The sequence below is a fragment of the Mustela putorius genome, unplaced genomic scaffold (genome assembly GCF_011764305.1).
Source record: "Mustela putorius furo isolate JIRA1106 unplaced genomic scaffold, ASM1176430v1.1 tig00000196_pilon_pilon_pilon, whole genome shotgun sequence".
Lineage (NCBI taxonomy): Eukaryota > Metazoa > Chordata > Mammalia > Carnivora > Mustelidae > Mustela > Mustela putorius.
The window spans coordinates 2,172,408-2,185,416 of NW_025421310.1; the positions used below are offsets into that span (position 1 = coordinate 2,172,408).

The window sequence follows — 13,009 nt, forward strand, 5'->3', positions numbered from 1 at the left end:
AAGGACTTCCTTGTAAAACTTCCCCTCAGTCCCCGAAAATACCACTCAGCATTCAAGCCCTTCTCTCCTCTCTTTGAGCATATTTCCCAAAATCTCTGAAATTAGTCAAGTTTAGTAAGTACCCTGTTCTGTAACCCTTAATGATTACTCTAAATAGAATTACCTTCTTCCTTTGCCTTGGGCTGTTTCCAAACAAGCTCTGGAGCCAACAACCTCAAGAGCACAGGCAAACGCCCTTTAAGGGCTGTGGTTCCTGTTTCTCAGAGCTTCTTGGATGTAAAGCCCTGGGGGTCTTCCACTAACCCAGTTCCTTCTCCTTTAGTCTGGAGCAACAAAGCCATAGCCACCTTCCTGATGAACATGCAGGCCCAGTTTGACCCACTGCTTCAGGGGCAATGTTCTGAGCAAGAGAGAAACAGCCTCTCCTCTGCAGTCCTCTCTCCTTCCCACCTTCTGTGGCCACAGAATTGGGAGGAAATTGTAAATGCGGTGAAGACAGGACTTCTCAAGCAATACTCCTGTTGCTCCAGGGGCCCCGACGACAGAGGGGAGACAGATCATACCACCCTCTCTTCTGCTGACCCTTAGTACTTGATTTCTTGCCCAATATTAAGCTAGAAAACATCACCAAAATGTACAAGGAAATTCAAAGAGCAAAAAGATTTGGGGGAGAAATCATAGCACCCTGGGAGGTAGGAAGCGGGTGAGGAGGAGGGGAGGGAACCAGTATTGCTGCCAAGTTGTCAGTCACCTTCTTGTGTTCTTAAGAATGCTTCATTTCTTTTGTTTGGTCAGTTTTTCCTCCCAGATTCCTGTAAACCTGTTACCTAACGAGGTCAGTGTCACTTAGCCGTTCTCGCCCTTTAACAGGAATACTGGCCAGGGATTAAAGCCCAGACCACCATCTCAAGGAAGACTTTGGGAGCCTCCAATTGGGAACCCTCCACACTCTCTTCAAGTGACACACAGCAGCACCAACAGTCGCAATGAAAATTCTAATCCCTTCCCTCCTTCTGTTGCTGCCACTAATGCTGATGCCTGTGGTCTCTAGCAGCCCAAATCCAGGTAATAAGATTAATTTTCTATAAAGGGGAAATGGGGCGGGGGGTGGGGTGTGGATGTGGCAGAACACAGAAGAAAATGAGGCAAAAACCCTGCAACAACCATGCATTGAAATGTAGCCCCTTCCAGCTACAGGGATTTGAGACAAGTTAGTTTCTGCCAGTGCCTGGTTCCTCATTTACAAAAAGGAGAAGACTATACTTATATCCAAAGAGTGTTTCAAGAGCAAAATGAGATAGTGAGATAGTGGGTATCAAAATGTCTGAAACTGTAGCTGCAAAATACTGATATATACTGGCTCAATAAAAATCTGCTCTCTGGAGGCGCTTGGGTGGCTCAGTTGGTTGAGCTTCTGCTTTCAGCTCAGGTCATGATCTCAGAGTCCTGGGATCAAGTCCGGCATTGGGTTCCCTGCTCAGTGGGGAGTCTGCTTCTCCTCTCTCCCTGTTCTCTCTCTGTCAAAAAAATAAAAATAAAAATCTGCTCCCTTACCTTCTGCCCTTTGTCCCTTCCCAAAAGAGCCAGTCTTGGTGAAGGCGGTATAAAAGTATTGAAGGCAACTGTACATTCAAGGAGGATGAGAAGTCCTTGCTTATATTCTTTAGGGGCACCTGGGTGGCTCAGTCATTAAGCGGCTGTCATCAGTTCAGGTCATGGTCCCGGGGTCCTGGGATCGAGCCCCACATCGGGCTCCCTGCTCAGCGGTAAGCCTGCTTCTTCCTCTCCCTCTCCTCCTGCTTGTGTTCCCTCTCTTGCTGTGTCTCTCCCTATCAAATAAATAAATAAAATATTTAAAAAAATATATTCTTTATAGTACACCGCGATGCCACCAATAATTTTTAATACTATTTTTTTTAAAGATTTTATTTATTTATTTGACAGACAGAGATCACAAGTAGGCAGAGAGGCAGGCAGAGAGTGAGAGAGAGGAAGAAGCAGGCTCCCCGCGGAGCAGAGAGCCCGATGTGGGGCTCGATTCCAGGACCCTGGGATCATGACCTAAGCCGAAGGCAGAGGCTTTAACCCACTGAGCCACCCAGGCGCCCCAATTTTTAATACTATTTAATGGTAAAGTAAAAAACTAGAAAGATCGTATCACTGGATAGTATCTATATTGGAAGCTTTAGCCATACTACTAAGCTCACATTTTTGGGAAGCAGGCCTTAGGTTAAAGACTCCAAATCAGCCCCAGCTTTCACTCCATCTCAGGTGAGCTCACCATTAGCAGAACAACCATGCAGAAGAGAGCTCATCCCATGTATGTTTCTACTCAAGAAAACCAACTCCTCAAGGGCTAGTTTGAGGTAAAATAGCTTTTTTACATATTTACCAAAAATTTGATCCTTAAAATCAGAAGCTCAACTTACTCCACCCCAATTTTACACTTCCCTTCCCTTGTAGAGAGAGATCTCTGGGAGGTGCTGGACCCCATAGTTCTAGAGCCTAGACTGCCAGTCGGGAGGGGAAGGCTTTTCCATCATGGTGACCAACACCAAGGCTAGAGTCCTTACCCTTGATTCAAAGCCCTAACCACAACCTGCCTTTCCAATCCACTCCACATCTCACTAACAAGTGCTCTGTGCTCCATCTAAACTAGACTGTTGGCTGTTCCCCGAACGGGTCTTGTGCTTCCCCACCAGCTTAACTTCTCTCATACACTCAGCTCAGAGACCACCTCCTCCTCACAGGCTTCCTGATTCCTCTCTCAACCAGATATGAGCCCTCCGTCCTGTGAACATGCTTCGTCCAAACGTGACCCTCTCTTTGCATTTGTCATATTCTGTCTCATACTGAAGGTATTTGTGTGCCTTTCCTACCTCCACCCCTGCCCTTCTAGACTGCAACCTCCTTGGTAGCACAATCTGGTATAGTGTTTCCATATCCCTCATTCTATCCAGCATAGTATTCAGTAAATATTTGCTAAGGGAAAGAATAAATGCTCAGGTTTCTAAGTTCAAAATGTTGCCCTTAAAAGACTCTACACCTGGGTTTGATAGCAGCTCTATTAACATTTGGGACTGGGCAATTCTTTGCTGTAGCTGCTATTCTGTGCATTGTAAGATGTCCAGCAGCACGTGTGTGACCTCTATCAACTATATACCAAGCCTCTCCTCCCCTGCCCCCAGTTAAGATAGACAAAGTTAACTCCAGGCGTTGCCAAATGTCCCCTGGAGGGGGTAACCACCTCCAGCTGAGAACCCTTGCTCTATAACAATAGTTCTCAAACCTGGCGACACGTTTAGACTTTCCTAGATCTGTAGACTCAGCTTTGGAACGCAGGGAACCTAGATCTAAATCCTCGTTCCACCCTTAATTTGCAGCCCTAGACAAGCTGCTTCACTTTTTGGAGCGTTTTACCATCTTAAAATGAGTAAAATACCATTTAGAACATAATTTTTGTGAATATTAAATGATCTATAATGTGTAACTAGCAAGGATTCAATAAATGGACTAAGTAAAATATCTCAAGTAGCTCCTAAAAGACAACAGCAATGAATTGGGGAAAGCTCGTTCTGCCGCCAGATGGCGCTATTACAGACAACCAGGCTCCATCCCAGTCTCTTTTTTTTTTTTTTTTAAAGATTTTATTTATTTTATTTGATAGAAAGAGATCACAAGTAGGCAGAGAGGCAGGCAGAGAGAGAGAGGGAGAGAGAGAGGAGGAAGCAGGCTCCCTGCTTAGCAGAGAGCCTAATCTCAGGAGCCTGAGACCCCGACCTGAGCCAAAGGCAGAGGCTTAACCCACCCAGCCATCCCAATCTCTTAATCCAGTTCTGCAGCACCTCTCTGGCTCGTGGAAACAACACTCTCCACCTTCCCATCCCCCCAAAATAAAATCTAATCTTACTTTATTTCTTAAAATAACCACATACATGCACAGTGTGTTTTTCACAGAGAGGAATGAGAAAAGATAAGAATATATGAAAATGTTAGGAAACAAATCATTTATAATAATAGATTAATTACTTATATAATTAACTATGAAGTTATCTACAATGATTGTTGAAATATGCTAAGTAATCCTATGTGGCAGGCGATTTTTTTTTAATTTTTTAAATTTATTTTATTTTTTCTTAAGATTTTATCTATTTATTTGATAAAGACACAGTGAGAGAGGGAATACAAGCAGGGGGAGTGGGAGAGGGAGAAGCAGGCTTCCCGCTGAGCAGGGAGCCCCATGTGGGGCTTGATCCCAGGACCCTGAGATCACGACCTGAGCAGAAGGCAGACATTTAACGACTGAGCCCCCAGGCACCCCTAGCAAGGGAGGTTCCAAGCACTTCATACATATTACCTCATTATGTCCTCACAGAAATATAATGTATTTTTAAATTCACTTTTAATTTTTCAGACTCAAGAAATGTTATAAAAACAGAGTTCCCATATATCCTTTATCCAGTTTTTTAAAAATAATATCTTACATTACCATAACATGATTACCAAAACCAGGAAGTTAGCATTGACATAATACTATGAATGAATGTACTAATATTCAGGTTTGCTAATCATCCCGTTAATGTCCTTTTCCTGGTCCAGAATCCAATCCAGGATACTAACCTGAATAAAGCTGTCATGTCCTCTTGGTTTTCCCCAAGCTGGAGTAGTTTCTCAGCCTTCCTTGTCTTTCATGATTTTGAAAGTTTTGAAGACTACTGGTTAATTATTTTGTAGAAAGCCCCTCAGTTTGGATTTGTCTTATGATTCTTCTTGATTAAGATCAGATTATGTGTTTTTGGCAAGAGTACCACAGAAGTCATGTGTACCTTCTCCATGCCTCACATCAGACGGCCCATGATCATTCCCAACTACTGATGATATTCATTTTGAACACTTGCTCAAGGTAGTGTCTGCCAGGTTTCTCTACTATAAAACTACTCTTTTTCCCACTGTAATTAATAAGTATCTTGTGAAGAGATACTTTAAGACTATACAAAAAGCAGGGCACCTGGGTGCTTCAGTGGGTTAAAGCCTCTACCTTTGGCTCAGGTCGTGATCCCAGAGTCCCAGGATCAAGCCCCACATCAGGGTCTCTGCTCAGCGGGGAGACTGCTTCCTCCTCTCTCTCTGCCTGCTTCTCTGCTTACTTGTGATCTCTGTCTGTCAAATAAATAAAATCTTAAAAAAAAAAAAAGACTATACAAAAAGCCTATTTCTTCAAAATCCATTGACGATTCCCACCTTCAACAAAAGTTACTATGGAATTAGCCAAATGGTGATTTTCTATGTCCATCATTCCTTCTACATTTATTAATTGGGATTCTACTATAAGAAAAGCTTCTCGGGACGCTTGGGTGGCTCACTCGATTAAGCGACTGCCTTCGGCTCAGGCCATGATCCTGGAGTCCCAGGATGGAGTTCCAGAATCAAGTCCCACATCAGGCTCCCTGCTCAGTAGGGAGTCTGTTTCTCCCTCTGACCCTCCCTGCACCCTCATGCTCTCTCTCTTACTCTCTCTTAAATAAATAAAATCATAGAAAAAAGAAAGAAAAATCTTCTCCTTCTCTCCCATTTACTTACTGAATTATTTATGAGTGAAGACTCATGGATATTTATGGATTATAATCCATTACTATCATTATTTGTTATGTTGTTCATGTTGTCTCAAAATTGACTATTGAGAGCTGCCGCAAGCAGGCTTCTCTTTTTGGCTTATCATTTTTTAACAGTTCCAGATTTTCTGATATCATAAGATGTTCCAGGTTCATCTTGTACTTCCCTGGCCTGCCTTGGAATCAACCATTTATTTCTCCAAGGAGCTGTGGTTCCTTTCACTAGGCCATGGTACTCAGGAGCCCTGCACACTAAGGTCTGGCCCGTGGCTACCGGGAGCTAGTGCTTCTACGCCCTCTAGTGGACAAAGCTAGGAACATACTAATCCGCAGGCACATACTAATGAACAATTATTAGCCCTATTTTACAAATTAGGTAAATGAAAGACAGAAGTTAGGCAACTTCTCCGAAATCATAAAGCTAATATGTAGTGGAACAGCGAAGTCAAAATGATAGATCTACCACAAGTCCTAACAAGTGGGAGTTAGCTTCTTTACATATACAGGTCAGTAGAAAGCAACAAACCTAACATTCCAGAATAGACATTCTCTTTGGTACAGAGCGACAGAAGTCCACAATAATAACAATCATGTACTGAACACCTACTTGGGAACTGACCACTGGGCACCCCCAGTAGCTTATTTATTCCTAATTCTGCAAGGTGGATACTACTACTCTCGTTTTACAAACCAGAGAACCAAAAATCAAAGAAGCCAAGACTGCATCGTTAAGGGACAGAGCAAGTAGTAGATGCCACACCTGCCTGGATGTAAAGTTCATGCTTATTCCACTATATCAATATTTTCCAAAACTGATCTTCGGTAGGACATAAATTAGCTTTTACTTCAATAGTTATGTTTTTGTTAATGCATGTTAGAAAAAAATCTAAGCATGTATCAAACTCCTAATCTCACAGATAATATAGCAGAGGATGAGTCTGGTTTTATAAATTACATCTGTTTAAAGAAAAAGTAAGAAGTAAATAATAGCATCATAAAGGTGGTCCAGAAATGTCTGAGGTTTGGTAAACATCATATTGTAGGAACGTGCAGCTTCATTTTAATTTATGCCATGGAATTAAGGTTGTAAAGACTGCGGAAAGAACAGCACTTAAGAAACTTGGACCTGAGTTTTAGCTTCAGCTGGGTCACCATTACCTTTGTGAACTTGGGCATTTCATTTGCTCTCTCTCAGTTTCCTCATCTAAAAAAAGGGGGGGGGGATAATGATTTAATTTGTACAATCCTTTTACAAGCAATTTAATAATAATATCAAGAAACATAAAACTATTCTTAACTTTTGACCCAGCAATTCCACTCTGGGAAATCTGCCCAAGACAATAATCTAACATTTGGAAAACAGTTACAAACATAAGGAATTTTATCAATACCCAAAAGTAAAACAATCTAAATATTCAGCAATGAGTGAAGAGTTAAATAACTTGGAGGTCATATGCTTATTGGGAATATTAGGTAGTCATTAAAAATGTCTGTTTGGGGGGCACCTGGCTGGCTCAGTCAGTTAAGTGTCTGCCTTGGGCTCAGGTCATGATCTTGGGGTCCTGGGATCAAGCTCCAAGTTATCAATGGGCTCCCAGCTCAACAGGGAGTCTGCCCCCCACTCATGCTCTCTCTCTCTCTAATAAAGAAATACAATCTTTTTTAAAACGGGGGGGTGGGGGAGCCTGCGCACCTCAGTAAGTTGAGTGTCTGACTCTTGATTTCAGCTCATGTCATGATCTCAGGGTCATGGGATCCGGTCCTGAGTAGGACTCTGCCAGGGCATGGAGCCTGCTTGAGATTCTCTCTCTCCCTCTGCCTCTCTCTGCTTGCACTCTCTCTCTTTCTCAAAAAAAAAAAAAAAAAAAAGTTCATAAAAATGTCCATCATAGAGGGCCTGGGTGGCTCAGTGGGTTAAAGCCTCTGCCTTCGGCTTAGGTCACAATCCCAGGGTTCTGGGATCGAGCCCCGCATCAGGCTCTCTGCTCAGCAGGAAGCCTGCTTCCTCTTCTCTCTCTCCTCTCCTCTTCCAGCCTGCCTCTCTGCCTACTTCTCTGTCTGTCAAATAAATAAAATCTTGGGACGTCTGGGTGGCTCAGTTGTTTAAGCTGCTACCTTCAGCTCAGGTCATGATCCCAGGGTCCTGGGATTGAGTCCTGCATTGGGCTCCTTGTCCAGCGGGGAGCCTGCTTCTCTCTCTGCCTCTGCCCTGCCACTCTGCCTGCTTGTGCTCTCTCTATGACAAATAAATAAATAAAATCTTTTTAAAAATAAATAAAATCTTTTTAAAAAGTCCATCATAAAGATGATATAGCAACATGTTTATAAAGTGAACAACAACAAAAAAAAAAAACTTGTTCACATACTATGGTTATCACTGTAGAAAGAAAATCATATGCAGGAAACACACCAAAATACCACCAGATGGTAAGAGTGAAGATTTCTTTATTTGTACTTTCCAAATTTTCTCTAATATAGCTCTATACATTTAGAATTTTAAAAACTTCTAACTAAAGAGATTCAATTAAATAAGCTCCAAGATTCCCTCTGGCTCTAGTATTCTGTGGCCTTCCTCTGGAACTACAAGTAGAGGTCAGGCGAAAGTAAAATATTAGAAAAATTTAGATGGCAGGGGCTATGTGTGTCTGCTTGAGTTATTTTAATAGCACTCAAAACAGCACATGAGAACATTTGGAAACTAGTACTTGGGGGAAATGGTGCAATACCTTCCATCTGTGTGGCAGAAAGGGCACAAGTCTGGGAAAGAGCCCTAGATTGAATCAAAGGATCTCTAAGGGCCCTCTCCGACAACTAGTCCATTTGCTTATTGTACAAACATCTACCAAGTGCCTGCCATGTGTCAGCTCTATACAGTTGAATGACTATTGAGCCATTGGTGGGAGCAAGATTTTTAGTTTCCTGTAGCACAGAATGAGGGGCTTAAACAACAGAAATTTATTTTCTGACAACTCTGGTATCTCTTTGCCCAAATCTTTTCTTCTTATAGGGACTCCAGTTGGACTGAATCAGGACTCACCATAACGACCTCATCTTAACTTGAACTCGTTTTAACACAGTCACATCTCTAAAGATCCTATCTTCAAATAAAGTCATTCTGGGGGTTAGGGCTTCATCGTGAATTGGGGCGGGGGGGACAATTCAATGTCCACAACAGATTTCAAACAACAAACTATATGTATAGCTGTGCATTAAGAGAACTGCTTTCAAATACAATGGGAAACCATGTAAAGGCATAATTGATTCTTACAGGATATATCAGAAACCACTATGCCAAGGAAGCACCATCTGGGCTCACTTCTAGCTACAGTATCTCAAGTCTATTAACCATCATCCTTGATTGTCATAGAAATATTACCATTTCACAAAATCAGAATCTTAAAAGACAGCATCAGGTGGTAAGACAGACTTGACTGGAGGCCAAAAGAGGAATGGATTTGTTCCAGAGGCACAAAAGTAAATACCATCCTCTTATAGTTGAACTGGGATTATGGATGCAAATATAGGGAACGTAAAGGTCAGGTGACGAGCTTAGGTCACAATCCCAGGGTCTGTGAAATAATCTGCTCCTTGTTCTCATTTCTGAAGTCATGAGAACTTTAATGTGTGCTGGGGTAGGGTGTATTATCGGGTCCTCTTTTTCTTTTTCCTAAAGACTTATTTATTTATTTGAGAAAGAGAGCGAGAGCAGGAGAAGGGTGGGAGAGACAGAGACACAGAGAGAGAGAAACCCAAGCAGACTCCACACTGATCACAGAAGCCGACACGGAGCTCAACGCAGGGCTTAATCTCACAACCCTGAGATCATGACCTTAGCCAAAACCAAGGATCAGATGCTTAGTCAACTGTGCGGCCCAGGTGCTCCCGTCAGATCTTGATTAACACCCACCTTTTATCCTTTCTTCCATCCAGAAGCCATTCTTTTTCCACCTACCTCCAGCTAAGCTCTTCTCTAAGCCATATCTTAAACCTCAATTCCTTATCCATTTAAAATATTCCTCTCATGGAGCACCTGGGTGGCTCAGTGGGTTAAAGCCTCTGCCTTCAGCTCAGGTCATGATCCCAGGGTGCTGGGATTGAACCCCGCATCAGGCTCTCTGCTCTGCAGGGAGTCTGCTTCTCCCTCTCTCTGCCTGCCTCTCTGCCTACTTGTGATCTCTATCAAAAAAATAAATAAAATCTTAAAAAATAAATAAATAAAATAAAATATTCCTCTCTTGAAGTACCCTAGATCCCTGAAAAATGAAGGAGGGGCATCTGGGATGGCTCAGTCAGTTAAGCATCTGCTTTTGGCCTAGGTCTTGTTCTCAGGGTCCTGGGATCCAGCCTGGCATGAGCATTGGGCTCCCTGCTCAGTGGGGAGCCTGCTTCTCTCTCCCCCACTCTCCCTCTGCCATTCCCACTACTTGTGTGCGCACTCTCTCTCTAAAATAAATAAAATCTTAAGAAAAAAAAAAAGAGGAAGGAAAAACCAATGATGCAGGTAGCACAATACTGGGGGACCATTTCTGTTGGCCTCTTCCCTTTCCGGTGCCTGGCCATGACCTGTTTTCTTCCACCAGGGATCGCCAGAGGCCAACGGGACGATCGCCAGGCTCCTAGGACGTGGCCCCACAAAGGCAGCCAAGAATGTGATTGCAAAGGTCAGTATCAATAATAGCACTGCACCATCCCAATCCAACTCTCTCCCCTGAGCCCCACTCCCGCCCTCCAAACACCAGTGCAGATGTTTTCTGAGCTAACTTCACCCACTGCCCTCTCCACCAGCCCACCACATGTAGCACCAACACTTGTCTTCTTCCTGAATCTCTGGCAAGAGCAGGACCCCTCCAAGTTCTAGGGGGAGCTGGTTGAATCTCTGGCTGCCCTTCCCCCCTCATTCTTCTCCCCAAGAACCCAGGGCTGCTTTCCAAAAACTCCCTGAATCTTTTTGACCTTCATTAAATCATAAATAAGACTGAAATCAGAGAGGCAAAACGTTTGGCCAAGTTAAGACAGCCAGAGGAAGACACTAGATCTTTTCTTCATTTTTTGGTCTCCTTAATGATATCTTGATGCCCCCTCCAAACCTGCCACTAAATTCTTGCCAATACAGGTCAGGCAAAACAACTCAGAAATCCTGGTGCTCATATAACTGGGTATCCCCACTGTTCTGTGTTGACTCCTTTCCCCAGCTCCACTGCAGTCTGAAAAAGAAACTGGAAGGCAAGGAAGATGGCAAGTAAAGCCCTGCCCTACTCCCTATTCTCAACGATATTAACCTTCCCCTCTAAGTACCAACCCTGTTATTTCAGACTGGTTCCTGAGAGCCCCTAAAAGAAAACTTATGGCAATGCCTGAGATGCCAAAGAAGCAGTGTCCCTGTGATCAGTTCAAGGCCAGTGTGAAGAAAACCAGTAAGTTTCAAAAAGAATGACCTTCCCTCAACCAGAGTCACCCTGCGGAATAACAATTCCACATTGTTATTCCATATGATTCCATATGATGGAACAGGGGTTGCGAATAGACAAAAGAAGTGAAACAAAGATTAAGATAAGCACACCTCTCAGCCCTTTCTACTCAATGTCAACTTGAGGAAACAAGAAGAAGGGAGGTAGATACAATTTTCCTAATACTAGAAAGGTTCAACCAAATTCTTAGATTTTAGGAGTCCATTGCTTATCAAAATGGAGGGAGATGGGACTATTGGGGACTTGGTCATCAATCTCTGAAGATATCAAACATAACTTGGTTCCTTCCTTGAGAAGTTTTAAAATGTCATATAAAAAGTAAATTGGGGGCGCCTGGGTGGCTCAGTTGGTTAAGCTGCTGCCTTCAGCTCAGGTCATGATCCCAGCCTCCTGGGTTCGAGTCCCACGTCGGGCTCCTTGCTCAGCGGGGAGCCTGCTTCTCTCTCTGCCTCTGCCTGCCACTCTATCTGCTGTGCTCACTTTCTCTGTCAAATAAATAAAATAAAATCTTTAAAAAAAAAAAAAGTAAATTGGCGGGCACCTGGGTGGCTCTGTGGATTGAGCTCAGGTCATGATCTCGGGGTCCCCCCAAGCCCCGTGCGGGGCTCTCTGCTCAGCAGGGAGCCTGCTTCCCCACTCTCTCTCTCTGCCTGCCTCTTGGCCTACTTGTGAACTCTATCTGTCAAATAAATAAATAAAATCTTAAAAAATAATAAATTGGCAAATTAAACTGATTGAAATTATGATATTATGAAGGATGAGATAAATCAAGATCCTTATCACCACTGGCAGAAGTAAAATTCAATTTGGTAGTACCTATCGAAAATTTATTTACTTATTTTTAAATATTTTATTTTGGGGGGCATCACGGTGTCTTGGTTGGTTAAGTATCCAGTTCTAAGGAATGAAGAATGAAGAATATATTTTCTTATTTTAATTTCTAAATTTTTTTAATTTTTATTTTTTCCATTGGACAAGTCTCACCTTTTTACCATTTTGAAAGATTTCCTAAAAATTAAAAATTTTTAAAGATTTTATTTATTTATTTGAGAGAGAGAGAGCATGAGAGGAAAGAGGTCAGAGGGAGAAGCAGACTCCCCTCCGAGCAGGTAGCCTAATGTGGGACTTGATCCTGACTCCAGGATCATGACCTGAGCTGAAGGCAATTGCTTAACCAACTGAGCCACCCAGGCACCCTAAAAATTAAATTTTGAAAACATTTTTAACATTAATCTTTATTTTCACCCTAGGGCACCAAAGGCACCACAGGAAGCCAAACAAGCACTGGAGAGCCTGCCAGGAATTTCTCAAACAATGTCAGCTAGCAAGCTTTGCACTGCCTTTATAGGACTCCCTCTCCCAATGAAGCATTCTCAGTCAAGATAGTAGAGAACACCTAGAGGATACCCTCCTCTCACTTCCAGCTCCCCTACCCTGTCCCTACTCCAGCATTCTCACAAAGCATTTTCCCCAAGATTATTGCTCCCTCTAGTGCCCTCTTCTCTTGTCAGTCTTTTTTCCTGTGCGCCTCCTCCCTCCCTTTTCCCAGGCTTAAACTTAATTACCTGGAAACCCTGGTTTCTTAACTAGTCCCAAATGACCTTACATATAACCAGGCAAGTAGCAAACAGAAAATAAATATTTTTAAATGTAGTAAGTCAAAATCCATTTCTTTCACATGGGGTCTGGCAACTCATTTAATCTCCACTTTAGCCCGTTTACTGCAAACTCTACCCAGATTCTACACACACTTCCCACCACCAGCTTCATTCTTCCTCTCCACTGCCCAATTTTTTATTCTTTTACCGTTTTAACAAACCTTTTTGAGGTAAGAGCTAAGTGGAGAAAAGACAGCAGGTATAGGAACAAATCTGACATGATCTTACTAAAGATAATGTAAATTTAAAAAACAAAACAAAACCTGGCACT

General features: G+C 42.7%; 1 protein-coding gene across 1 annotated transcript; it reads left to right on the top strand.

The window, feature by feature from the left end:
• The first annotated feature begins 785 nt into the window (after window positions 1–785).
• CXCL17 (C-X-C motif chemokine ligand 17) lies at window positions 786–12,733 on the top strand. The gene is made up of 4 exons (XM_004780427.3): window positions 786–1,065; window positions 10,193–10,273; window positions 10,925–11,026; window positions 12,331–12,733. Exons 1-4 carry the CDS (start codon window positions 987–989, stop codon window positions 12,426–12,428), a joined length of 360 nt encoding a protein of 119 aa, XP_004780484.1. The 5' UTR covers window positions 786–986; the 3' UTR covers window positions 12,429–12,733.
• The last annotated feature ends 276 nt before the right edge of the window (window positions 12,734–13,009 follow it).

What these genes read in the sequence shown, in the direction of transcription:
- CXCL17 (XM_004780427.3), top strand. Translation starts at nt 987, where the DNA reads ATGAAAATTCTAATCCCTTCCCTCCTTCTGTTGCTGCCACTAATGCTG. An exon ending in CTCTAGCAGCCCAAATCCAG is followed by an intron (nt 1,066 to 10,192) that starts GTAATAAGATTA and finishes TTCTTCCACCAG; the next exon opens with GGATCGCCAGAGGCCAACGG. An exon ending in GGCCAGTGTGAAGAAAACCA is followed by an intron (nt 11,027 to 12,330) that starts GTAAGTTTCAAA and finishes TTTTCACCCTAG; the next exon opens with GGCACCAAAGGCACCACAGG.